This window comes from Piliocolobus tephrosceles, chromosome 9 (assembly GCF_002776525.5).
Source record: "Piliocolobus tephrosceles isolate RC106 chromosome 9, ASM277652v3, whole genome shotgun sequence".
NCBI lineage: Eukaryota > Metazoa > Chordata > Mammalia > Primates > Cercopithecidae > Piliocolobus > Piliocolobus tephrosceles.
Genome location: NC_045442.1, coordinates 14,490,971 through 14,509,672, shown reverse-complemented (window position 1 = coordinate 14,509,672; position 18,702 = coordinate 14,490,971). Strand labels below are relative to the sequence as shown.

Below are 18,702 nucleotides of genomic sequence, written 5' to 3'. Positions count from 1 at the left end.
CAGCTTGTAGTGGAGAAAAAAATAGTCTAACACTAACTTGCTGAGTGACCATGCCAACTCACTCACTTTGAGTCTATTTCACATCTGTAAAATGAGAGGGAGAGGCAGGGGTTCCCAGGATGGAAAACTTAAATGTCTATACAGGCCAGATAGATAAAATCACTAGTGACTTGGACTGGGTATAAGAACAGGGAGTTATGGTAAACTAGAGAGCTTTTCAACTCAGAGTGTGGTCTACTGACCAGGAGGATTGACAGAACCCTGGAGTTTGTTAGAAAGAGCAAAATCTCAGAAACCACCCCAGATCTATCCAAATGCAATCTGCATTTTAACAAGATCCCTCGTGATTTGTATGCTCATGAAACTTTGAGCCAGGCACGGTGGCTCATGCCTGTAATCCCAGCACTTTGGGAGGCAGAGGCGGGTGGATCACTTGAGTCCGAAGTTCAAGACCAGCCTGGCCATCATGGCGAAACCCCGTCTCTACTCAAAATACAAAAATTAGCCAGTCATGGTGGCACACACCTGTAATCCCAGCTACTTGGGAGGCTGAAGTACAAGAATCACTTGAACCTGGGAGGCCGAGGTTGCAGCGAGCCGAGACTGGGCCACTGCACTCCAGCCTGGATGACAGACTAACTGTCTCAAAAAGAAACAGACAAAAAACAAACAAAAACAACCTTTGAGAAAATTGTTTTTTGTTTTTTTTTTGGGGGGGCGCGGAGTCTCGCCCTGTCGTCCAGGCTGGAGTGCAGTGGCGCGATCTTGGCTCCCTGCAACCTCCGCCTCCCGGGTTCACGCCCTTCTCCCGCCTCAGCCTCCCGAGTAGCTGGGACTACAGGCGCCCGCCATCACGCCCAGCTAATTTTTTTTTTTTTTTGTATTTTCAGTAGAGACCGGGTTTCACCGTGTTAGCGAGGATGGTCTCGATCTCCTGACCTCATGATCTGCCCGCCTCGGCCTCCCAGAGTGCTGGGATTCCAGGCATGAGCCACTGCGCCCAGCCTGAGAAAATTGTTGTGGTGCATAAGCCATCTAAAGGCATTCAAACATTTTCTTTCTTTCTTTCTTTTTTCAATGTTAGCCGAATAAACAAACTTCGGTTTTCATCAGGCCGTATGCTGCCAGCAAGTGACCCCTGTGGTGGGTGGAGGGCTCTAGGAGCTGCCAACTTCAGGGGTCTCGCTATCTGAGAGAGATCCTTTCATTAAAAGTTAGGGCTCTAGGTATGTGAATACGCAGCAAAGACCAAGCCTGGATTGCTTAGAACAGTAATTCCTGGAGTGGTAGGTGCCTGAAAAGTTACCCGCTGAGCCCTCCGCCTTCTGACAGGTAAACTGTTATTGCCCCCATTTTGCAGATAAGATAAATGAGGCCCAGGGAGACTCACTGACCCAAGTCTAGACACCACAAAGGGGTGATGGTGGGTATACTGCCCCAGGAAAAAAGATAATCTTGGGTTGTTAGAATCAGTGACCAGACCAGTTTCCAAGGCCTGGAAGGTTTATTGATTTCTTTATATTCTCCAATACATAATAACTGTTCTCTGTTTCTCTCGGCACCTCCCTGCGACTTCCTGGCAGCCCTGGGGACAGAGGGTTTCCTCCTTCTGGACAGAGAAGGCCCAGAGTCTGCTTCTGAACGGATATCCGGCCCGCAGGATGCAGAGGAGGCAAAGGCCTCATTGTTCTTTGGGGCCTGCCTGCCTGCCCCGCCCCCAGCCGTAGGACACTCGTGGCAGATCCCGGGTGACCGAAGACAGCCCATTTGCAGGAGTGGGGCCTTCGGAGCGGAGGGAGCGAGAAAACAGGGCTGATCACAGACCAGGAGTCTGATGTTCTGAGCATAATACTGGAAGGAGCTAAGAGCCCCAAAATAAATAAGACCGGAATTTAAAAACGTTAATCCCACGCCGGCTCGGCGCTGGCCTGGCTGTTACTCATTAACGCTCCCCACGGCGGAGACTCCGGCGACTCCGTCTGCGTTTTTATTACTTAATCTAGCTGGGTTTGGCTGCAGGGAGGCTCCTGGACTTGCTGGCTGGGTGTGCTGGAAGGCAGTTTATTCACAGAACGAGCGGCTTCCCACGGTGGACCCCGAGCCCCGGGCGCGGTCCGCGTAGACCCCGCACCTGCGCACCGCGGCCGCCGGGGGGCGCTCGGGTCGCGCCGAGGGCAGCGCGGGCAGCCAGCTCCGGGTCGCCGCCGACCCGCAGAGTCCTTCGCGCCCTCCGAGGAAACAAAGTGCATCTTTGTCCGCGGCCCGGGGCGCCGCGTGGGAGACGCTGGGCAGGGGCCAGGCCGGGCCGGCCGCCGCAGCGTGCGGGGACCCTGGGCGCGCGTCACTGACCCGGGACTCAGCCCCTTGCGGCCCTGGTGTGGACCTGAGGAAGCGGGCTGTGGCGCGTGGCCGAGCTGGCGGCCCTCCCACTCCAAGCACGGCTCGGGACCCGCACTGGCTCCTGCGGAACCGCGGCGCTTCGCGCGCTACCACCGGGGCCTGAGCACTTCGCTTTACGGGCTGGCGGCGGGGCGGGAAAGGGGCAAGCGGGAGCCTGCGGGGGTTGGTGGGGACTTCGGCTCGGCTGGGCCGCCTTTGAGTCGCCAGTCGGCCGGGCGGTGCCCGCCTTCGCTTTCGGTGCCGTCCCGGGGCGGGTCCCCGCTCCGGCAGCCGCGCGCCAGCCCGGCTCAGCCCCGGCGCCGCGCGGCCGGGAGGACTCCAGCTCCCAGCAGGCCCTGCGCCGCGAGCGCCGAGGCAGGAGGCGCGCCTGGGCCGGCGCTTGCGCAGTGCGGCCGCCCAAGCCTGCTAGTACCACACCCCCGGGAGGGACGGAGGGGAGGCAGAAGCATCCGAGGCATTAAAGCATCCGAGGGAGCCGGAGGGGAGGAGAATGGAGTGACAGAGACACGCGGAGGGTGGGGGGTGGGGGGGAGCGTGTTGAGGGAGGGGGGAGGGGGGACACAGAGGGAGGAAGAAGCGGCGGCGGCGGCGGCTGCTCCTCTTTGCAGACGGGGAAACTCTTGGGCTGAGAGCAGGAATAATGCGGTAGGCAAGGCGGGCTGCTGGCTCCCCCAGCTCCGGCAGCAGCGGCGGCAGCCCGAGCAGCGGCAGCAGCAGCGGCAGCACCCCAGGCGCTGACAGCCCCGCCGGCCGGCTCTCTTGCTGACCGCCGACTGTCAATGGAGCTGGAAAACATCGTGGCCAACACGGTCTTGCTGAAAGCCAGGGAAGGTAAGAGGCAGGGCCGGTACGTGCCCGGCTCGTCCGTCGCGGGCCGGGGTGCGGGTGTCGGGCGGCGTGCGGGCTGGGGCTGCGCCCGTGCAGGATGCCCGCTGCCGGCGAGTGGGTCGCGAACAGGGCACTTCGGAGAGCGGCTCTGCAGACCCTTCAGGGTTCTTGCCTTGGGGCTCAGAGAATCTGGACTTGGGCTGAGAAGGTTGCAGGGATTTGGATGCTAACATATCTCCTAGTTTCCAGCGCTCGCCCTGCAGAGCGTGCCATCTCGGCAGCTGTTGAAAGGTCAGTAGGAAAAGCATTCATTCGGGGAGCGACGAGCAAACATGCACATAAAATAGCGTTTCAAGTCGGCCCGGGATGGTTCTGTGTGAACTGGTGTGTGTGTTCGGGGGGCGGGGGTGGAATGAGCAGAAGCCAAGTCTTTGCCTGCGCAGGCTGAGTTGATATAGACTATTGCTGGAAACCATCCGCTGGGATGTTTCTTAGGGAAATCCCGTCGTGTGGAAGGAAGCCTTTTAAAGGCAAAGTCAGATGTTGAGGAATTAGCCTTTTCATAGAATAATCAAAGGATGGCTGTACAGATCACCTAGAAAATAATTCAGTATTTCAGGTTTCTCTTTTCTGGGAGTGTGATAACTGAAATTGTTAGATTTTTGGCTCACTTAAGAAAAGAAAGGTAAGTGTGCTGGTGCTTTAGATATGTTTTCTATGCAAATCAGTAGATTTCCTGCATTTAGCTGGCAGGAAATATTGTCTAAATGGAGTGTGTAAGATCCCGAGTCAAACCCTAAGAACACGTATTTTGACTCTGCCTTGAGATGAAACACAGAAAAAAGGCGGGGGGTGGAGGGGAGGCCGAAACTTAGATGCTTCCTAAAATGATTGTGTTGTGTACATGTAAACATATATACTTAAGAATACCTGGAATTTATGTAAAATCTTTTTCTTTTTTCTGGTCAAGACTTGAGCTCTAGTGTGCGACCTTTTTCATAAAAGGGGAAGAGGTTTTTGCCTTTCACGGGAGAAGGCTTTATTTGATACTTAAGGTAGGAGGCAGACTGAATAGGGCTTGACTTTAGAAGGATACTTGGTGAGCAGTCCATGAAAATGTTTTACCTACTTAATATTTTCATTCACCCACTTTGATGAATGAAGGGAAGACTTTCTGGCCAGCAATAAAACGATTCGTGTTTATTCAGCCGGTTCCATCACCTTGTGGCTCCCTACACACTGTGGGGGTAGGTGATGCATAGCCTTCCGTGGGCAGCGTTTCAGCAACTCAGCCCAGCATTCGTGTCTTGTGTCTTACTTTCGTCGTCACTTGTCACTCTAAAGCAGCTAGTGGGCAAGAAGGTTTATTTCAGAAGCCCTGAAGGGAGGCAGTGCTTTGAAAACCCCAGCAGAATTTAAAATATGCAGGTTAATCTCTCTCCCATTGCTTAGCTTTGGTGGGAATAAATTTTTAGCAGAGGCTTGTTACTTGGTGACTTCAGGTCTAAGGCCTGAGCTCTGTGTGTGTGTGTGTGTGTGTGTGTGTGTGTATGTGTGGTGTTTTTTTTTTTTTTTTTTTTCTTTTTTCCTAACCTGACATTTTTAGTGGACGCGATCAAGGTGGGTGCTGGTAGGCTCTTCCCTGGGTTGGGGAATGGTCCTGAAAGGGAGGAAGCAGAGAAAACAACCCTCCACCTCCCCCGCCCCTCTTGCAGCCTTTGCAGCTGGCCACCTAGTGGTGGGACACGGTTGTGTATCTCAGGATTCGGGGGCTGGGAAAGTTTTCACTCTCCCTCCATTCTGAAATTATTTCTTGGGAAATCACTGGGTCTGATGGTACTGGAGCCTTGCAAGTTTTGCTGGTTCCTCCTCTTGCCCAGGGAATCTGCCCCCTACATTTGCTGCTGTAGGTATTTGTTTGCCTGAGAAATGCTTTTTTTCTTCCCTGAACATTTGGTTGCTTGTTTTATAATGCTTTGCTTAGGGTGGGCAAAGTGATATCAATTCCACCGTCCCCCTCCAAATTGTTCTCCCCAGTATTTTTTCACCAACGTGAATTTGCTGTCTGATATTGTTAGTTAGGCCAACAAATTGGTTTTCTTTTTTTTCCCAGAGCCCTGGGGAAGAGAGCTGCAGGCTGGAAGCTTGTGTGGAGTGACCGACTCCCATTGGGGCAGAATTACAGTGGTTGAAAGTGCTCAAGAATGTGCCTTTCACTTTTTTTTTCCTTTTAAAGGCTTTTTCAATTTTGCTGTGAGAGTTTGGTCGTCATCTCATGGTGAGAAAATAGCTCTTGATGATGCCTTGAAAATGGAGAGGGCCTGCGGAAGCTGGGAGAGACAGACACGTGAACAAGAAAAATTAATCGTTTAATGGAAACCTCATTTAAAATTTGCATCTCTCCCCCTCTTTCTCACTTATGCCTAGAGGAAAGCCATGATTTTAAGTGCTTCCAGTTTCTTTTGGCTGGGCCTTTATTAGAGACTTGAGCCCATATATCCTAATTAGTATGGACACTTTTAGAAATTAAAGCAGTTTATTTTTCTCTTCTCAGTTCTCATATATTTGAATTTATTTTACCAAACTTAGTAATTCTCCAAATAACCATATTATCTAAATATTCAGAAATGACAGTTTCAGTCAGTTTAGTGAAATATCTAATATAAAACCAGTACATTTAAAAAATCTGAGTTGTTTAAAAGGTTTAAAAACACTTCTTAAAGTTTCTTGTCAGTGGTTACAGATGAGAAATATAATTGACAAATGTGAAATTTTATTTAGTTCACTTAACAAAATACACCATAAACAATTTAAAATTTGACTTTCAAGTAAAAGTCACATTTGTCCCAAACAATAGAGAAACAGACCTTGAAGAAAGACAGGCACACTTTGCAAATGCTGTAAAATTATTTGTAGTTGTCCATGGTGGTAGACAACACTGGGGCCTATCTTTTCTTATTATTGTGCATTCTTAAAGACAGATGGCTCCTCAATTCACTGTATCTTCAAAGTCTTACCGTAATAAGACATAATATAAAGTGGAAAGCATTAATGTAGCAATAAAATAGAAAGCCTGTAAGTGGATTAGAGTAAAATGATGAATTGTTAGTAATTAGAAAATATAGCAAGCAAGCTCCACCCTTGTGACAATTTTTTAAAATAAGATAAGGTAGAGGTATGGGTTCAAGATTTTAAACCACGGAAATGTATTTTGGGGCCTGTTTATTTGTCCTGGGTCTCATGAGAAAACATCAAGTCGATCACTTTTAGGAACTTTAGATTGCTCTCCTAAACAGTGGTTAAGGAAAAAAAGAAAGAAGTTGAGACTGAATTCATGGCAATTTATGGAAATGAGCTAAGTGATTAAGCATTTCATGAAAAAGAGGCCCAGACTAACTCTATCTATCTATTTATTTACATTTCAGGATCTCAGGAAACTGGCAGGCAGCTAATGTTGAAATAACAGTGAGAAGGAGAGTTTGCTGAGTGCCTTTTGTGTGTTTCTTTTTGGTTTTATTGTTGCAGTAAAGGTTTTTGTGTTTTTCTCATCTTCTAGATCTGTTGCCTTTCTTCTGAGTGAACAGTGGTGAGAAAAAATTTTGCAAGGCTCTGCTTTTCCTTTCTTCACAGGCCAGCAGTAGCCATATCTGATCAATAAAGGTATCTGAATGAATATTGATCACATTTGCCTGAGGCACTAGCAAGCACAGGAATTGAGAAGTTAGGACTGTAACAATTTTGCCATTTGTCACAATTGCCAAAAATTAGAATACACAGGAACCGTTTTCTCAGGTAACTCTGTGACTTGGCTGGATCTTCCTGATGATCAAGATTAACACCCCAGGGGCCTGGGAGAGGTTAGGGAGGGCAGGAGGAAGGAGTGAGCCAGCATCCAGCCCTGGTGGGGCAAGCTAGCCGTGGACAGACTTAGCATTCCACAGTACGCCTGAAAGCCCTGGACCTCTTTCCCTTGCACCTTTAATTCATGGTGATAAAACCCAAACACGGTGAATTAGGTTATTAGAACATTGGAACGTCTCTGAAGCCCAAAGCCGTCTTATTTAGATTGCTATGTGGAGGCATACGTACTCCACCCTGAAGCTTCTCCTTCAGTTTTAATGTTAATCTTACCAAGAGACAGCTTTCATCCTGGTGAAGGCAGCTCGGTGTGTGTAAAAGCAGCCTGGCCTGTTAAACACAATGCCGTTACATGAAACTGCCTTTCATTTTTTTTCTTTTTGAAGTTTCCTTTTCAGTACTGACAACTTGGAGGTAGAGAAACCAAAAGCAATGTTTTCAGAAGGCCTTGCTTTCTTAAAGATTTCAAATGATGATGGTAGTTAATCTGGCTGCCTGTTTTAAAAACCATCAGATAAAGGCCTACAAGGCTCTCATCTTTCAGTAGCTTAGCTGCTGCTTGTCAGATTCGAAACTCCAAAGCGCTTGACTCTTCCAGTGCCCAAACTAATCATTGTTTAAATTATGTCTTCAGAAGCTATAACTCTTGTAGTGGCTTTCTAAATGATAGCCGTTGGATCTGGGTTGAAGACTTCCAGAATGCCCAAGTGAATTTCAGGAGCAGGCTCAATGTTTAACCAAATTCACCTTTACCAAGGGCTGTTCAATCCATATCTGGGATGCTTTCAATAAAACTATCCAGGACTGTGGGCAATACTTAAAGTTAATATTTGTTGCCAGTATGTTTGGAGTGCAAAATAAAGCATTATAATGTCTAGACATTTTTGAAATAAAAAAGTCTTCTGGTTACCAAAAGGCATTATTGCCATAGGTCATGCAACTCAGAGGTGAAACTTGAGAAAACAGAAAGCGACTGCCAACAGGTGACACATTGAGAAGATAATTAGGAATTTCCTCGATCATACAACCCTCAGCACCCATTTCTCACATGGAAATAGAATAGTGGAGCTGGGTGTGGTGGCACAGCCTGTGGTCCCAGCTACTCTGGAGGCTGAGGAAGATCATTTGCGCCCAGGAGTACTGGTCTGGAGTGAGCTTCTGCCTGTTGGGTATCTGCAGTAAGCTCGGCATCAATATGGTGACCTTTCGGGAGTGGGGACCAAAGGAGGGGTGAACTGGCTTGATAGGAGACAGAACAGGTAAAAACTCCCGTGCTGATCAGCCGTGGGATTGCATCTGTGCATAGCCACTGCCCTCCAGCTTGGGCAACAAGAGACAAGACCCTGTCTCTGAAAATAAATAAATAAACAAATGGGATAGAAGAGAATATTGAAGACAAAAGGATGAAGGCTTGATTTTAAATGATTAAAATGGGCCGGGCATGGTGGCTCATGCCTGTAATCCCAGCACTTTGGAAGGCCAAGGCAGGCGGATCACCTGAGGTCAGGAGTTTGAGGTCAGCCTGGCCAACATGGTGAAATCCCGTCTCTACTAAAAATACAAAAATTAGCTGGGTGTGGTGGTGCCCGCATGTAATCCCAGCTACTTGGAAAGCTGAGGCAGGAGAATCACTTGAACCCGGGAGGCAAAGATTGCAGTGAGCCAAGATTGCACCACTGTACTCCAGACTAGGTGACAGAGTAAGACTCTCTCAAAAAAATAAAAATAACAAATTAAAATGTATGATGGCCTTAAATAATAGGGTTGATTTCTACTTTAAAACATATCCTGTTATATTTCAGTGGAAATTTTTATTTAACAATATTTCAAAATATTGAAAAGATGTATTTTTTGGGGGCAGAGATAATGTCATTGCTTTTATTACCATCCAAAAACTGGAGGAAGCATTTCATTTTGTGTGAAACCATGCTACTTTTAAAAGAGAAGGTCCTTACTTCCTGACTGGACCCTTCTCCCACCCCATTTCTCATTTTGAGGAAACCATTCTTGAATAGACTTCTGAAAGTCTTACAAGGATAAAATTTATTTATTCAGCATTTGGTTGTTGAAGGACCGAGTGCAGAGGTGACATTTGGGTGTCAGCCTTAGATAAATGCAGCGTGAAATGAGTGAAAAGATGCAATTGGGCACTGCCATTCTCTTTTTACATGTTGTTTTTGTTTGTTTTTTTGTTTTGTTTTGAGACAGAGTCTGCTCTGTCGCCCAGGCTGGAGTGCAGTGGCGCAGTCTGGGCTCACTGTACCCTGTGCCTCCCGGGTTCAAGTGATTCTCCTGCCTCAGCCTCCTGAGTAGCTGGGATTACAGGTACCCGCCATCAAGCCTGGCTAATTTTTGCATTTTTAGTAGAGGTGGGGTTTCACCATGTTGACCAGGCTGGTCTCAAACTCCTGGCCCCAGGTGATCTGCCGGCCTTAGCCTCCCAAAGTGCTGGGATTACAGGTGTGAGCCACTGGACTCAGTCTCTTTTGACATTTTTTAACTGGTCAGCTAGGTGTGAACAGAACTGGATTTTTTCCCCCCGAATTGCTGAGGCTTACTGGAGTGTGACCTACTCACCTGTGTAGACTGTGTTGACTCTGCTGTGCCTAGAATTTGGACAATGGCCTGAGGGACCAGTGTGTGATTTAAGCATAATTTAAAGGTTATACTTGAAGAATAGGCCTGAATCTGGAAGACAACTGCTAATTTTTTGGGGCACTGTGGGGTTTTTTGTTTTGTTTTGTTTTTTGAGACAGGGTCTTGCTGTCACCCAGGCTGGAGTGCAGTGGTGCGATCTCAGCTCACTGCAACCTCAACCTCCTGGGCTCAAGTGATCCTCCCACCTCAGCCTCCTGAGTAGCTGGGACTACAGGCTGGTGCCACTATCCCTGGCTAATTTTTGCATTTTTTCTAGTGATGGGGTTTTGCCACGTTGTCCAGGCTGGTCTCTAATGCCTGGGCTCAAGCAGTCCATCCACCTTGGCCTCCCAGAATGTTGGGACTACAGGTGTGAGCCACCACACCTGGCCAACACTGTGTTTTTATGAAGGTCTGTTCCTAGAAATGGAAACATTAAAAACAATGGCAAAAAGACCCTTTGGTTGAGGAATGACAAGATCCAAGAGGAAAACTGGTGTGCCATGGCACCTTCCAGGCAGAGCAGTTGTTCAGGGCAGAGGCCTGGGCAGTGGAGCGGCTGCAGTTCTGGAGTGAAGACAGTGGAGGCTGCATTCCTTTCTGGCTTTCTGGTGGCATTGGCGTGGGTATGTCCTTTGACATCAGCCTGTCACAGGGAATGACCGAAAAGATTAAAGGCACCTGTTGGTCTTCAGGAGCTCTGTTCAACGTGGCAGCCACTAGCTGTATATTGTTATTTATACTTAAATTAATTAAAGTTAGGAATTATGTTCCTGGAGCATGCAAACCACATTTCTAGTGCTCAGTAGCCACTGTATTGGACCATGCATATAGAACATTCCCATCATTGCAGAAAGCTCATTGGGACAGAGCTTCTCTAGAGGGTTCTGTGCATTTAGTGAGTATGATAACCCCATGACTTCTGACATGAAAAATTAGGGAACATTAAAAGAAGCAGAGGGAGGCGGGGAGCTGGGGAGAGAGGCAGTGTGGAGGAGAGGGAAAAAGAGAGATGAGAGGGGGAAATGGATAGGAGAAGGAGAAAATAGAGGAGGGGTTGTGGAAAGTGAGGAAGAGACTGAGGAAGGGGAGGGGGCTGCACCGTGGAGGAGGGCTGAAGGCAGGGGTTGGAAGTTGGGACTGACTCACCTAAGAGGAAATTCAGGTCAGGGACAATCATGGATGGTGCCGGGGGTGGGGGGTTAAGCTACCATATCCTCCCCCACCCCCTTTTTCGTATCTTGTTGGGAAATTTGCCTAAATTGAGCAACTGACTTTCCTGATTCAAATTAAGTGCATGATACAGACACATACAGAGCCCCATGTTCCTTCCTGAAATTCCTAATGTGGGGATGTTTTAAAGCTGTCATTTTATTTAAAAAAAAAAACAACAATTAAGTTGCGTAAGTGCGGCAGATCTACAGCAAGACTAGAAAGAACCTCCACAGGCAGGTGATCTAAAATGGGGGTGAAGACAGGCAAAACCATTTTAAGGGTTTTCATTTTTTCTGAACTGGGGAGATATCAGGAGGAAGGTATATTTAAAGATGCCAAAGAAACTCGCTGTTCTTGTATCCACTTGAAAATAGTTTCTCCTTAAAAACTGTTTCTTGTGAGATGTGAAACATTTTAACAATAACTCAGAGCACACTTAGAAAGAAGGTAAGTATTTGAAACAATAAAGCAGTTTGTTGCTTGTTCCCTGCTGTCCGAAGCAAGGGAGTCTATCTGAGTCAACTGGTGACATCCTCCTAAACTAGGCCAATTTTGATAGGGCCTACCGTGTTTCTAAGAACTTGTAATCTGTGGAATATCAAGAATTTTTTTAGAAAGGTAATGATGAAATGAACCCCAAGGACAACTTCGGGGTCCTATGCAGAAAGCAAGGATAAACAGATAAGCAGAGATAAACAGATAAGAACATTCCTCTGTCCTGAAGTGGCAGAGGCCACAAAACTGCTGGTGCCTCGGCTTCCCTGAGCCTTCTCAGCTGATCTACTGCCCTGTCCTCTGTTTCCTGCGTAGAGGTTACCCTTGGTTTAACAGATGGGTTTAACAGATGGGGAAGCTGAGATGAAAGAAAGGAAGTCAGGGCCGGGCGCCGTGGCTCATGCCGTAATCCCAGCACTTTGGGAGGCTGAGGCAGGAGGATTGCTTGAGGCCAGGAGTTCAAGACCAGTGTGGGCAACATAGCAAGACCCCTAGCTCTACAAAAAATAAAAAAATAAAAATGGCCAGGCGCGGCGGCTCACACCTGTAATCCCAGCGCTTTGGGAGGCTGAGGCGGAGGATTGCTTGAGGTCAGGAGTTCAAGACCAGTGTGGGCAACATAGCAAGATCCCTATCTCTACAAAAAAATAAAAAAATTAAAATGGCCAGGCATGGTGGCTCACGCCTGTAATCCCAGCACTTTGGGAGGCCAAGGGGGGTGGATCACTTGCGGTCAGGAGTTAAAGATCAGCCTGACCAACATGGTGAAACTCCATCTCTACTAAAAATACAAAATTACTTGGGTGGTAGTGGGCACCTATAATCCCAGCTACTTGGGAGGCTGAGACAGGAGAATCACTTGAACCTGGAAGGCTGAGGTTGCAGTGAGCCGAGATCGTGCCACTGTACTCCAGCCTGGGTAACAGAGTGAAACTCCGTCTAAAAGATAAAATAATAATTTTAAAAAAACACATAAAAATAAAGAAAGGGAGTCACCTGTTCAAGGTCACTTGAACTGTGGACTTTTGGGGAGCAATTGCAAGTGGATCTCGCCTACCCTCCAAAGTGCTTTTATGTTCCAAAATAAATCTTTCTTCCTTCCTTTTGTAATATATGCCCAAACAACAAACTCTTCTTGAGGTGGTAGGGTTTTTAAGTGTAAATACCCATGAGGTTGTAATTGTGGAGGAAAAAGAATGTCTTTGTCAGATTCCCTGGGAAAAGGGGCAAATTGGGAATATAATTTCCCTCTCAGACTGTGATTTCAGCTACAGCCAATTTGAGAGCAACTGGGTAAAGTAATTCCTACTAGGTTGTAAATGACTGATGGGTGAATCCTCGAAGTAGATGTTTCCATTTTGAAAGTCGAACTGTGTATCAATACAACTGAATCTGTGTTTGAGGACAGGTCAGGATGCATACATGCCATACGTAAGTGCCTGTACCCACATACGTACCTATGTGGTGTGATCGCCTCTGGAGGCCCATTACCTGTACTCACTCACTGCCTGGGCCCCTCATACCAACACGTGAGACAAGCAAGGCCAGCCTCTTGCATTCTTTTTCCCCTCAGCAGGGCTAGTGGCCAACGAATTGCCCCCAAGGGACAGGATGTGAAGCCCCATGGGTAGTAGTGGTGGGGACAGTCGTGGGAGTTTAGGTGTGGGCCACATCATTGGCAGCAGCACCACCTCCTTTCCGTGGCAGAGGCGAGAGGTGGGCAGTGGGCACGCTAGTTCCTGCTGGCTTGCCACGCACAGCTCCCATCTGCCCTGCTTCCCTGGCCGCTTACTACCCCTTAGGAGGTTCTTGCCCTCAGTTGCCTCTGCGTGACAGTGGCACCTTATGTGTAGGCTCAGGTCTCTGCAGCCCTCTTTATTTACTACCCAAGTAGGGGGTTAGAGAGGGGGAGGGTTTTTCTTGCAGATTGCAGGGCATCCCCACCTCCTCCTCAAAGAGAGGGTATGAAGTGGCCTTTTCCCCCAGAAAAGCTGTCTCTGGATGAACCCCTTACCATTTTTCAGTGGTAACCTTGAGTGTTTGCATTTAGGAACCACGTCAACTCCTTTGTGTGTGTGTGTTGCGTTAATGTTGCTTTGTGAGAAAAGGGAGTGTGTAAGAGCCACGTAAAATTCCTTGGGGGTCCACGGTCAGACTTGAGATCCTGGTGGGAAGGCAGCCTGGTGTCAGTCCCTGATGATAAGGGCGCAGGAAGCCATGCCTTTGATCTGCTCCTGCAGAGAAGGTGTAGCTCTCAACCGGGAAGGAAAGGGATGGGGGTAGGAGATAGAATTACCCAACTGCTGGATGGAGAGAACCCAGCCAGTGTAATTGCTCTGCATGTCTGATAAAAAGTCTTGTGAAACCTCATTTGAAAATGGAATTCCGGGCCGGGCGCGGTGGCTCAAGCCTGTAATCCCAGCACTTTGGGAGGCCGAGACGGGCGGATCACGAGGTCAGGAGATCGAGACCATCCTGGCTAACACAGTGAAACCCCGTCTCTACTAAAAATACAAAAACTAGCCGGGCGAGGTGGCGGGCGCCTGTAGTCCCAGCTACTCCGGAGGCTGAGGCAGGAGAATGGCGTAAACCCGGGAGGCAGAGCTTGCAGTGAGCTGAGATCCGGCCGCTGCACTCCAGTCCGGGCGACAGAGCGAGACTCCGCCTCAAAAAAAAAAAAAAAAAAAGAAAAAGAAAATGGAATTCCATCCTGGCATGGGTCTTAGCACTGCTTCTGACATGGAAACAAGCTGGAGAAGGTCGACAAATGGCCCAGGAAGAACAGCTTTAAGTGGCTGATGCAGAAATGGGTCCTGCTTGGTCTTAATGTTTTCTGTTAATACTCTCAGGAGGAGCTTGTTGGGATACGTAGATAACATCCCGGGAGAAGGAACTCCTAGCTCTAGGAAGAACAGGGGTGGAGTGAGGACAAAGAATTGGGCCATCGACTTGAATAGCAAAGGATACCTGAGCATCCAACTTTTCTCAAGCCAAATGCTGTCGTGGATTGATGCCACTAAGTCTGCTGTCACAGATTAGGGAGGGTGTGTGTCCGATGAATATGTTCCTGGAACATAGTAGGTGTTCAGAAATATTTCCAGAATGAATGACTGATGCTACACAGCTTGAGTATCCCTAATCCAAGAATCTGAAATTCAAAATCTGAAACTTTTTTTTTGAAACAGAGTCTTGCTCTGTCACCAGGCCAGAGTGCAATGGTGTGATCTCAGTTTACTGCAACCTCCGCCTCCCAGGTTCAAGTGATTCCCCTGCCTCAGCCTCCCAAGTAGCTGGGACTAGGTCGTTTTTTGTATTTGTAGTAGAGAGGGGGTTTCACCGTGTTAGCCAGGATGGTCTCGATCTCCTGACCTCGTGATCCACCCGCCTCGGTCTCCCAAAGTGCTGGGATTACAGGCGTCAGCCACTGCACCCGGCCCAAAATCTGAAACATTTTGAAAGCCAACGTGATGCATACAAAATGATCATTGGAGCCTTCCTTCCTTCCTTCCTTCCTTTTTTGAGACAGGGTCTCACTCTCTTGTCTCGGTTGGAGTGCAGTGGCACCATCATAGCTTAGCTCACTGCAGCCTTGGCCTCCTGGGCTCAAGTGATCCTCCTGCCTCAGCCTCCCAAGTAGCTGGGACTACAGGTGCGCACACCACCACACTTGACTCATTGGAACATTTTGGATTTTAGATTTTCAGATTTGGGATGCTCAGCCAGTATAATGCAACTATTCCAAAATCCAAAAACATCAGAAATCCAAAGCACTTCTGGTCACAAGCATTTTAGATAAGGGATACTCAACCTGTGTTTATGTTATGTGATAGTGAAGAAGAGAGCCGAGAAAGTGATATCCTCAAGAAATAGCCTTGGGGTCACAATAAATGGTATATTAGGAAATGATTCAACACGGTTAAGAAAGGTTAACTAAGGTTATAGGGCAAATCGGAAAATGTTTTCCAAATGTTTGTCTTAACTGTGAAAAATGTTTGGAAAACTCCCCCTCCCCCCTAATTTGGAAGTGGTTTGTTTTAGTCGTACTGGAAGAAATAAATATTTGCATTACACCGAACATTTGGGGCAAACAGTTCTCCCCAATTCTGAGGCTCTGTGTGAGTAGGAGGAGATGTTTCATGCCGATAACACTCATTCCTTTTTTGGCCAAATCGAAGGTAACTTTGGATGTGAGCTTCACATGCTTTTCACAGCACTGCTAGAATGAGACTGAGCAAATGGAAAGAAAAGAGGAAGCCAAGCAGCTTGATCCTTCCAGACCTGGGGATGGCTGATGACCTGGCATTTGAAGGATGTAATCGTTAAAAGAAAAATTGCCTTTCTGCTCATGGGCAGGGAGGCTGGATCCAATTAAGACAAGGAAAACGTATGTTAACTTGGAGGAAAAATTTCTAAACAGTCAATTCTGTAATCCTCTCTGAAGAGGAAGAGGCCAACATGATGAGGCTTTATGGATGGTGCCAAGCCCTGTGATATATAATAATTAGTAACCACTGGTTATTTTGCCGCACACTCATTCTCCAAACCACTAACCATTGCTTGGGATGGAATGCACCAGGCCTAGATATTTGCCCCAGATGTGTTCCCTTCAGCAGTATCCAATTAGAGGGATTTTTACAAATTAAAGCTTAATTCTCTATAATATATAGCAAAATATAAATTAAGGAAGGAGAAACCCGATTTCCTTGGTTGGTTCCATGGGTTATGGAGGTGAGGGCTAGTCTTCAGGTGCACCTCTTAATTTATGCTTCAGCAGCTAGTGGTGACTGTTCTATATCATGGTCCTTGGTATTTTTGCTGTGTTTTTGGTAGCTTAAAAACATTTCAGAGGCCGGGCATGGTGGTTCACGTCTATAATCCCAGCACTGTGCACTTTGGGATGCCGAGGCGGGTGGATCACCTGAGGTCAGGAGTTTGAGACCAGCCTGGCCAACATGGCGAAACCCCATCTCTACTAAAACTACAAAAATTAGCCGAGTGTGGTGGCATACGCCTGTAATCTCAGCTACTCAGGAGGCTGAGACAGGAGAATCGCTTGAACCTGGGAAGCGGAGGTTGTGGTGAGCTGAGATCACGCCACTGCACTCCAGCCTGGGTGACAGAGTAAGACTAGAGCTCAAAAAAAAAAAAAAAAAAACCATTTGCAAAGGTAGTACTCACTAAAGAAAGTCCAGGCCAGACATGGTGGCTCACGCCTGTAATCCCAGCAATTTGGGAGGCTGAGGCTGGCAGATCACCTGAGGTCAGGGGTTTGAGAAGAGCCTGGCCAACATGGTGAAACCCCATCTCTACTAAAAATACAAAAAAATTAGCTACTTGGGAGGCTGAAGGGAGAGAATGGCTTGAACCCAGGAGGCAGAGGTTGTAGTGAGCTGAGATGGCGCCACTGTACTCCAACCTGGGGAACAAAGTAAAACTCTATCTCGGGGGAAAAAAAAAAGTCCAAAGGACCGTGTAAAACGTCTCTCTCTCTTCCCACGTGCCCCTGCTACCAATCCCACCACTCAGAAATAATTAGCATCAGCATGTAGGTGACCGTTTTCCTAAATCTCTGTATATGCGCATACGAACATCTAGATAGAACTTTACACCAAATGGGTCCCAGTGTGCACACTGTTCTGCAGCTGTTTTCAGTCCACAATGTGCTGCAGAGCCTTTCCATATCTGTGTTTATAGTTTCCCATGAAATGGATGGGTGTCAGGAAAAATTGTGAAAGACTTTGGAAGCTGAATGCTGTTTCAATGGAATGCTGGGTATGTTCTAGCAGACTCTTAGGGGTTATCCAGTTCTAAAGGGGTCTATGTTTTTCATTGTCTTTGACTAGTTTGATAATATATTTAACCAAGCCCCTAGAGTGGGCCATTTAAATTATCTAATTTTAAAGTAATATAAAGGAATATCCTACTCATGATATATTCATCTTTATGCACTTATTTTAAAGACTTCTGTTTTTTTCCTGTGGGAGTATCTGCCTAATAACATCCCCTTTCCTCTTTGGGAAGAATCATAATAATTTGTGAAACAGGCTTCAGTGACCCTAGGGATGTACAATGCAGATTTTCTTGTGAGAAAGGAGCGTGATACATGTGACATGACATTTCTGAGACCTTTGGGACTTAACATCCCTCACCTCTGAGTAATCAGTTATCTTTTCTATGGTATTCAAAGTTTGAATTAGGGAAATTAAGGTTGAGTTTAGTCAAAGACTGTAGTTGTGGATGACTTTTCAGTTGCCTTTGGGTTTTGCATGTGTAAATCAGGCAGGGGGTACACTCGGAAAACAAGCCCACAGCCTTGAAAAGGTGTCCCGGATCTCTCACTGTGGATCAGTAGGTCTGGGAATTGTTTTTGCTGTTGCTGTTATTATTATTCTAATTTGAGAAAGAAGGAAATCAAGCTCAGAGAGGTGAAGTGGTTTTCTGAGATCACGTACCAAGGAACCACTTCCCCTTATTCCTGTGGTGCTAACCCATTGCTTCATTTTTCATGTTTGAGGGCTTTTGCGTTTTGTTGTACGTTGTACAGTTCTAGGGAGGCATTGTTCCCATCCTAAAGCTGGTAGATTCGTAAATGGATCAGGTGGGGGGGGGGGGGCGCCAGGAAGTGTCTTGAGGAAGGGGCGCCCCTTCCTGATCCCCTCCAAGTGCCGCCTGTGCTGGTGTCAGTTCTCCTGAGCTCATTCGCCGGGTCTTTGATCTGGCACAGTATCCTCCTCTGGGGAATTCTGTAGCTCTTCCTCTGGTAACTGCTTTGACTAAAGGTTTGCATGGAATTTACCTAGACTAGGCTCTGTTTTCTATTCACCTGAGAATAGAAAACGCCCATAAAAACAGCATGACACAAAACAAATCGGTGGCCCCTCCTCCTGCTCTGCCTCCCTCTGAGATAAGCTTGGCATGAGGGCATAGTCCAGAGCCCCATGGCCTTCAGTAATTTTGTAACCATTGGAGGAGAGTGGCATTTTCTTCCTGGAAACATTTGTAGATGTGTGAGCTCGCTCTACATGGAGAAGGGCTGCCCTTTCACCGGGTGCTGAGGCTGCAGGCTCCGTGTCCTGTCAGAGTGTGGGAGGGAGCTCCTCACACTGAAGCCAGCTTCTTCCTTCCCCAGAGAAGGGATCTGGGGGCCAAAAGGGGCCCACATGGGTGGCCATGCAGGAGCAGAAAGAGGCTCCAATGCAGGATGGGTCCCCTGGCCTGGATTTTCCTCCAGGGCAGCTCTGCACCTCTAACACCCATCCCCAGGCTGTG

General features: G+C 47.5%; 1 protein-coding gene across 3 annotated transcripts in view; it reads left to right on the top strand.

Moving 5' to 3' along the window:
* Nucleotides 1-2,790: 2,790 nt before the first annotated feature.
* Nucleotides 2,791-18,702, top strand: part of GRK5 (G protein-coupled receptor kinase 5) — a 255,238-nt gene continuing 239,326 nt past the window's right edge. For all 3 annotated transcript variants that reach the window (XM_023224349.1, XM_023224348.2, XM_023224350.1), the window contains exon 1: nt 2,791-3,231. In XM_023224349.1, coding sequence (XP_023080117.1) covers nt 3,180-3,231 — 52 coding nt within the window. In that variant the 5' untranslated portion in view covers nt 2,791-3,179. The remainder of the gene's footprint in view (nt 3,232-18,702) is intronic.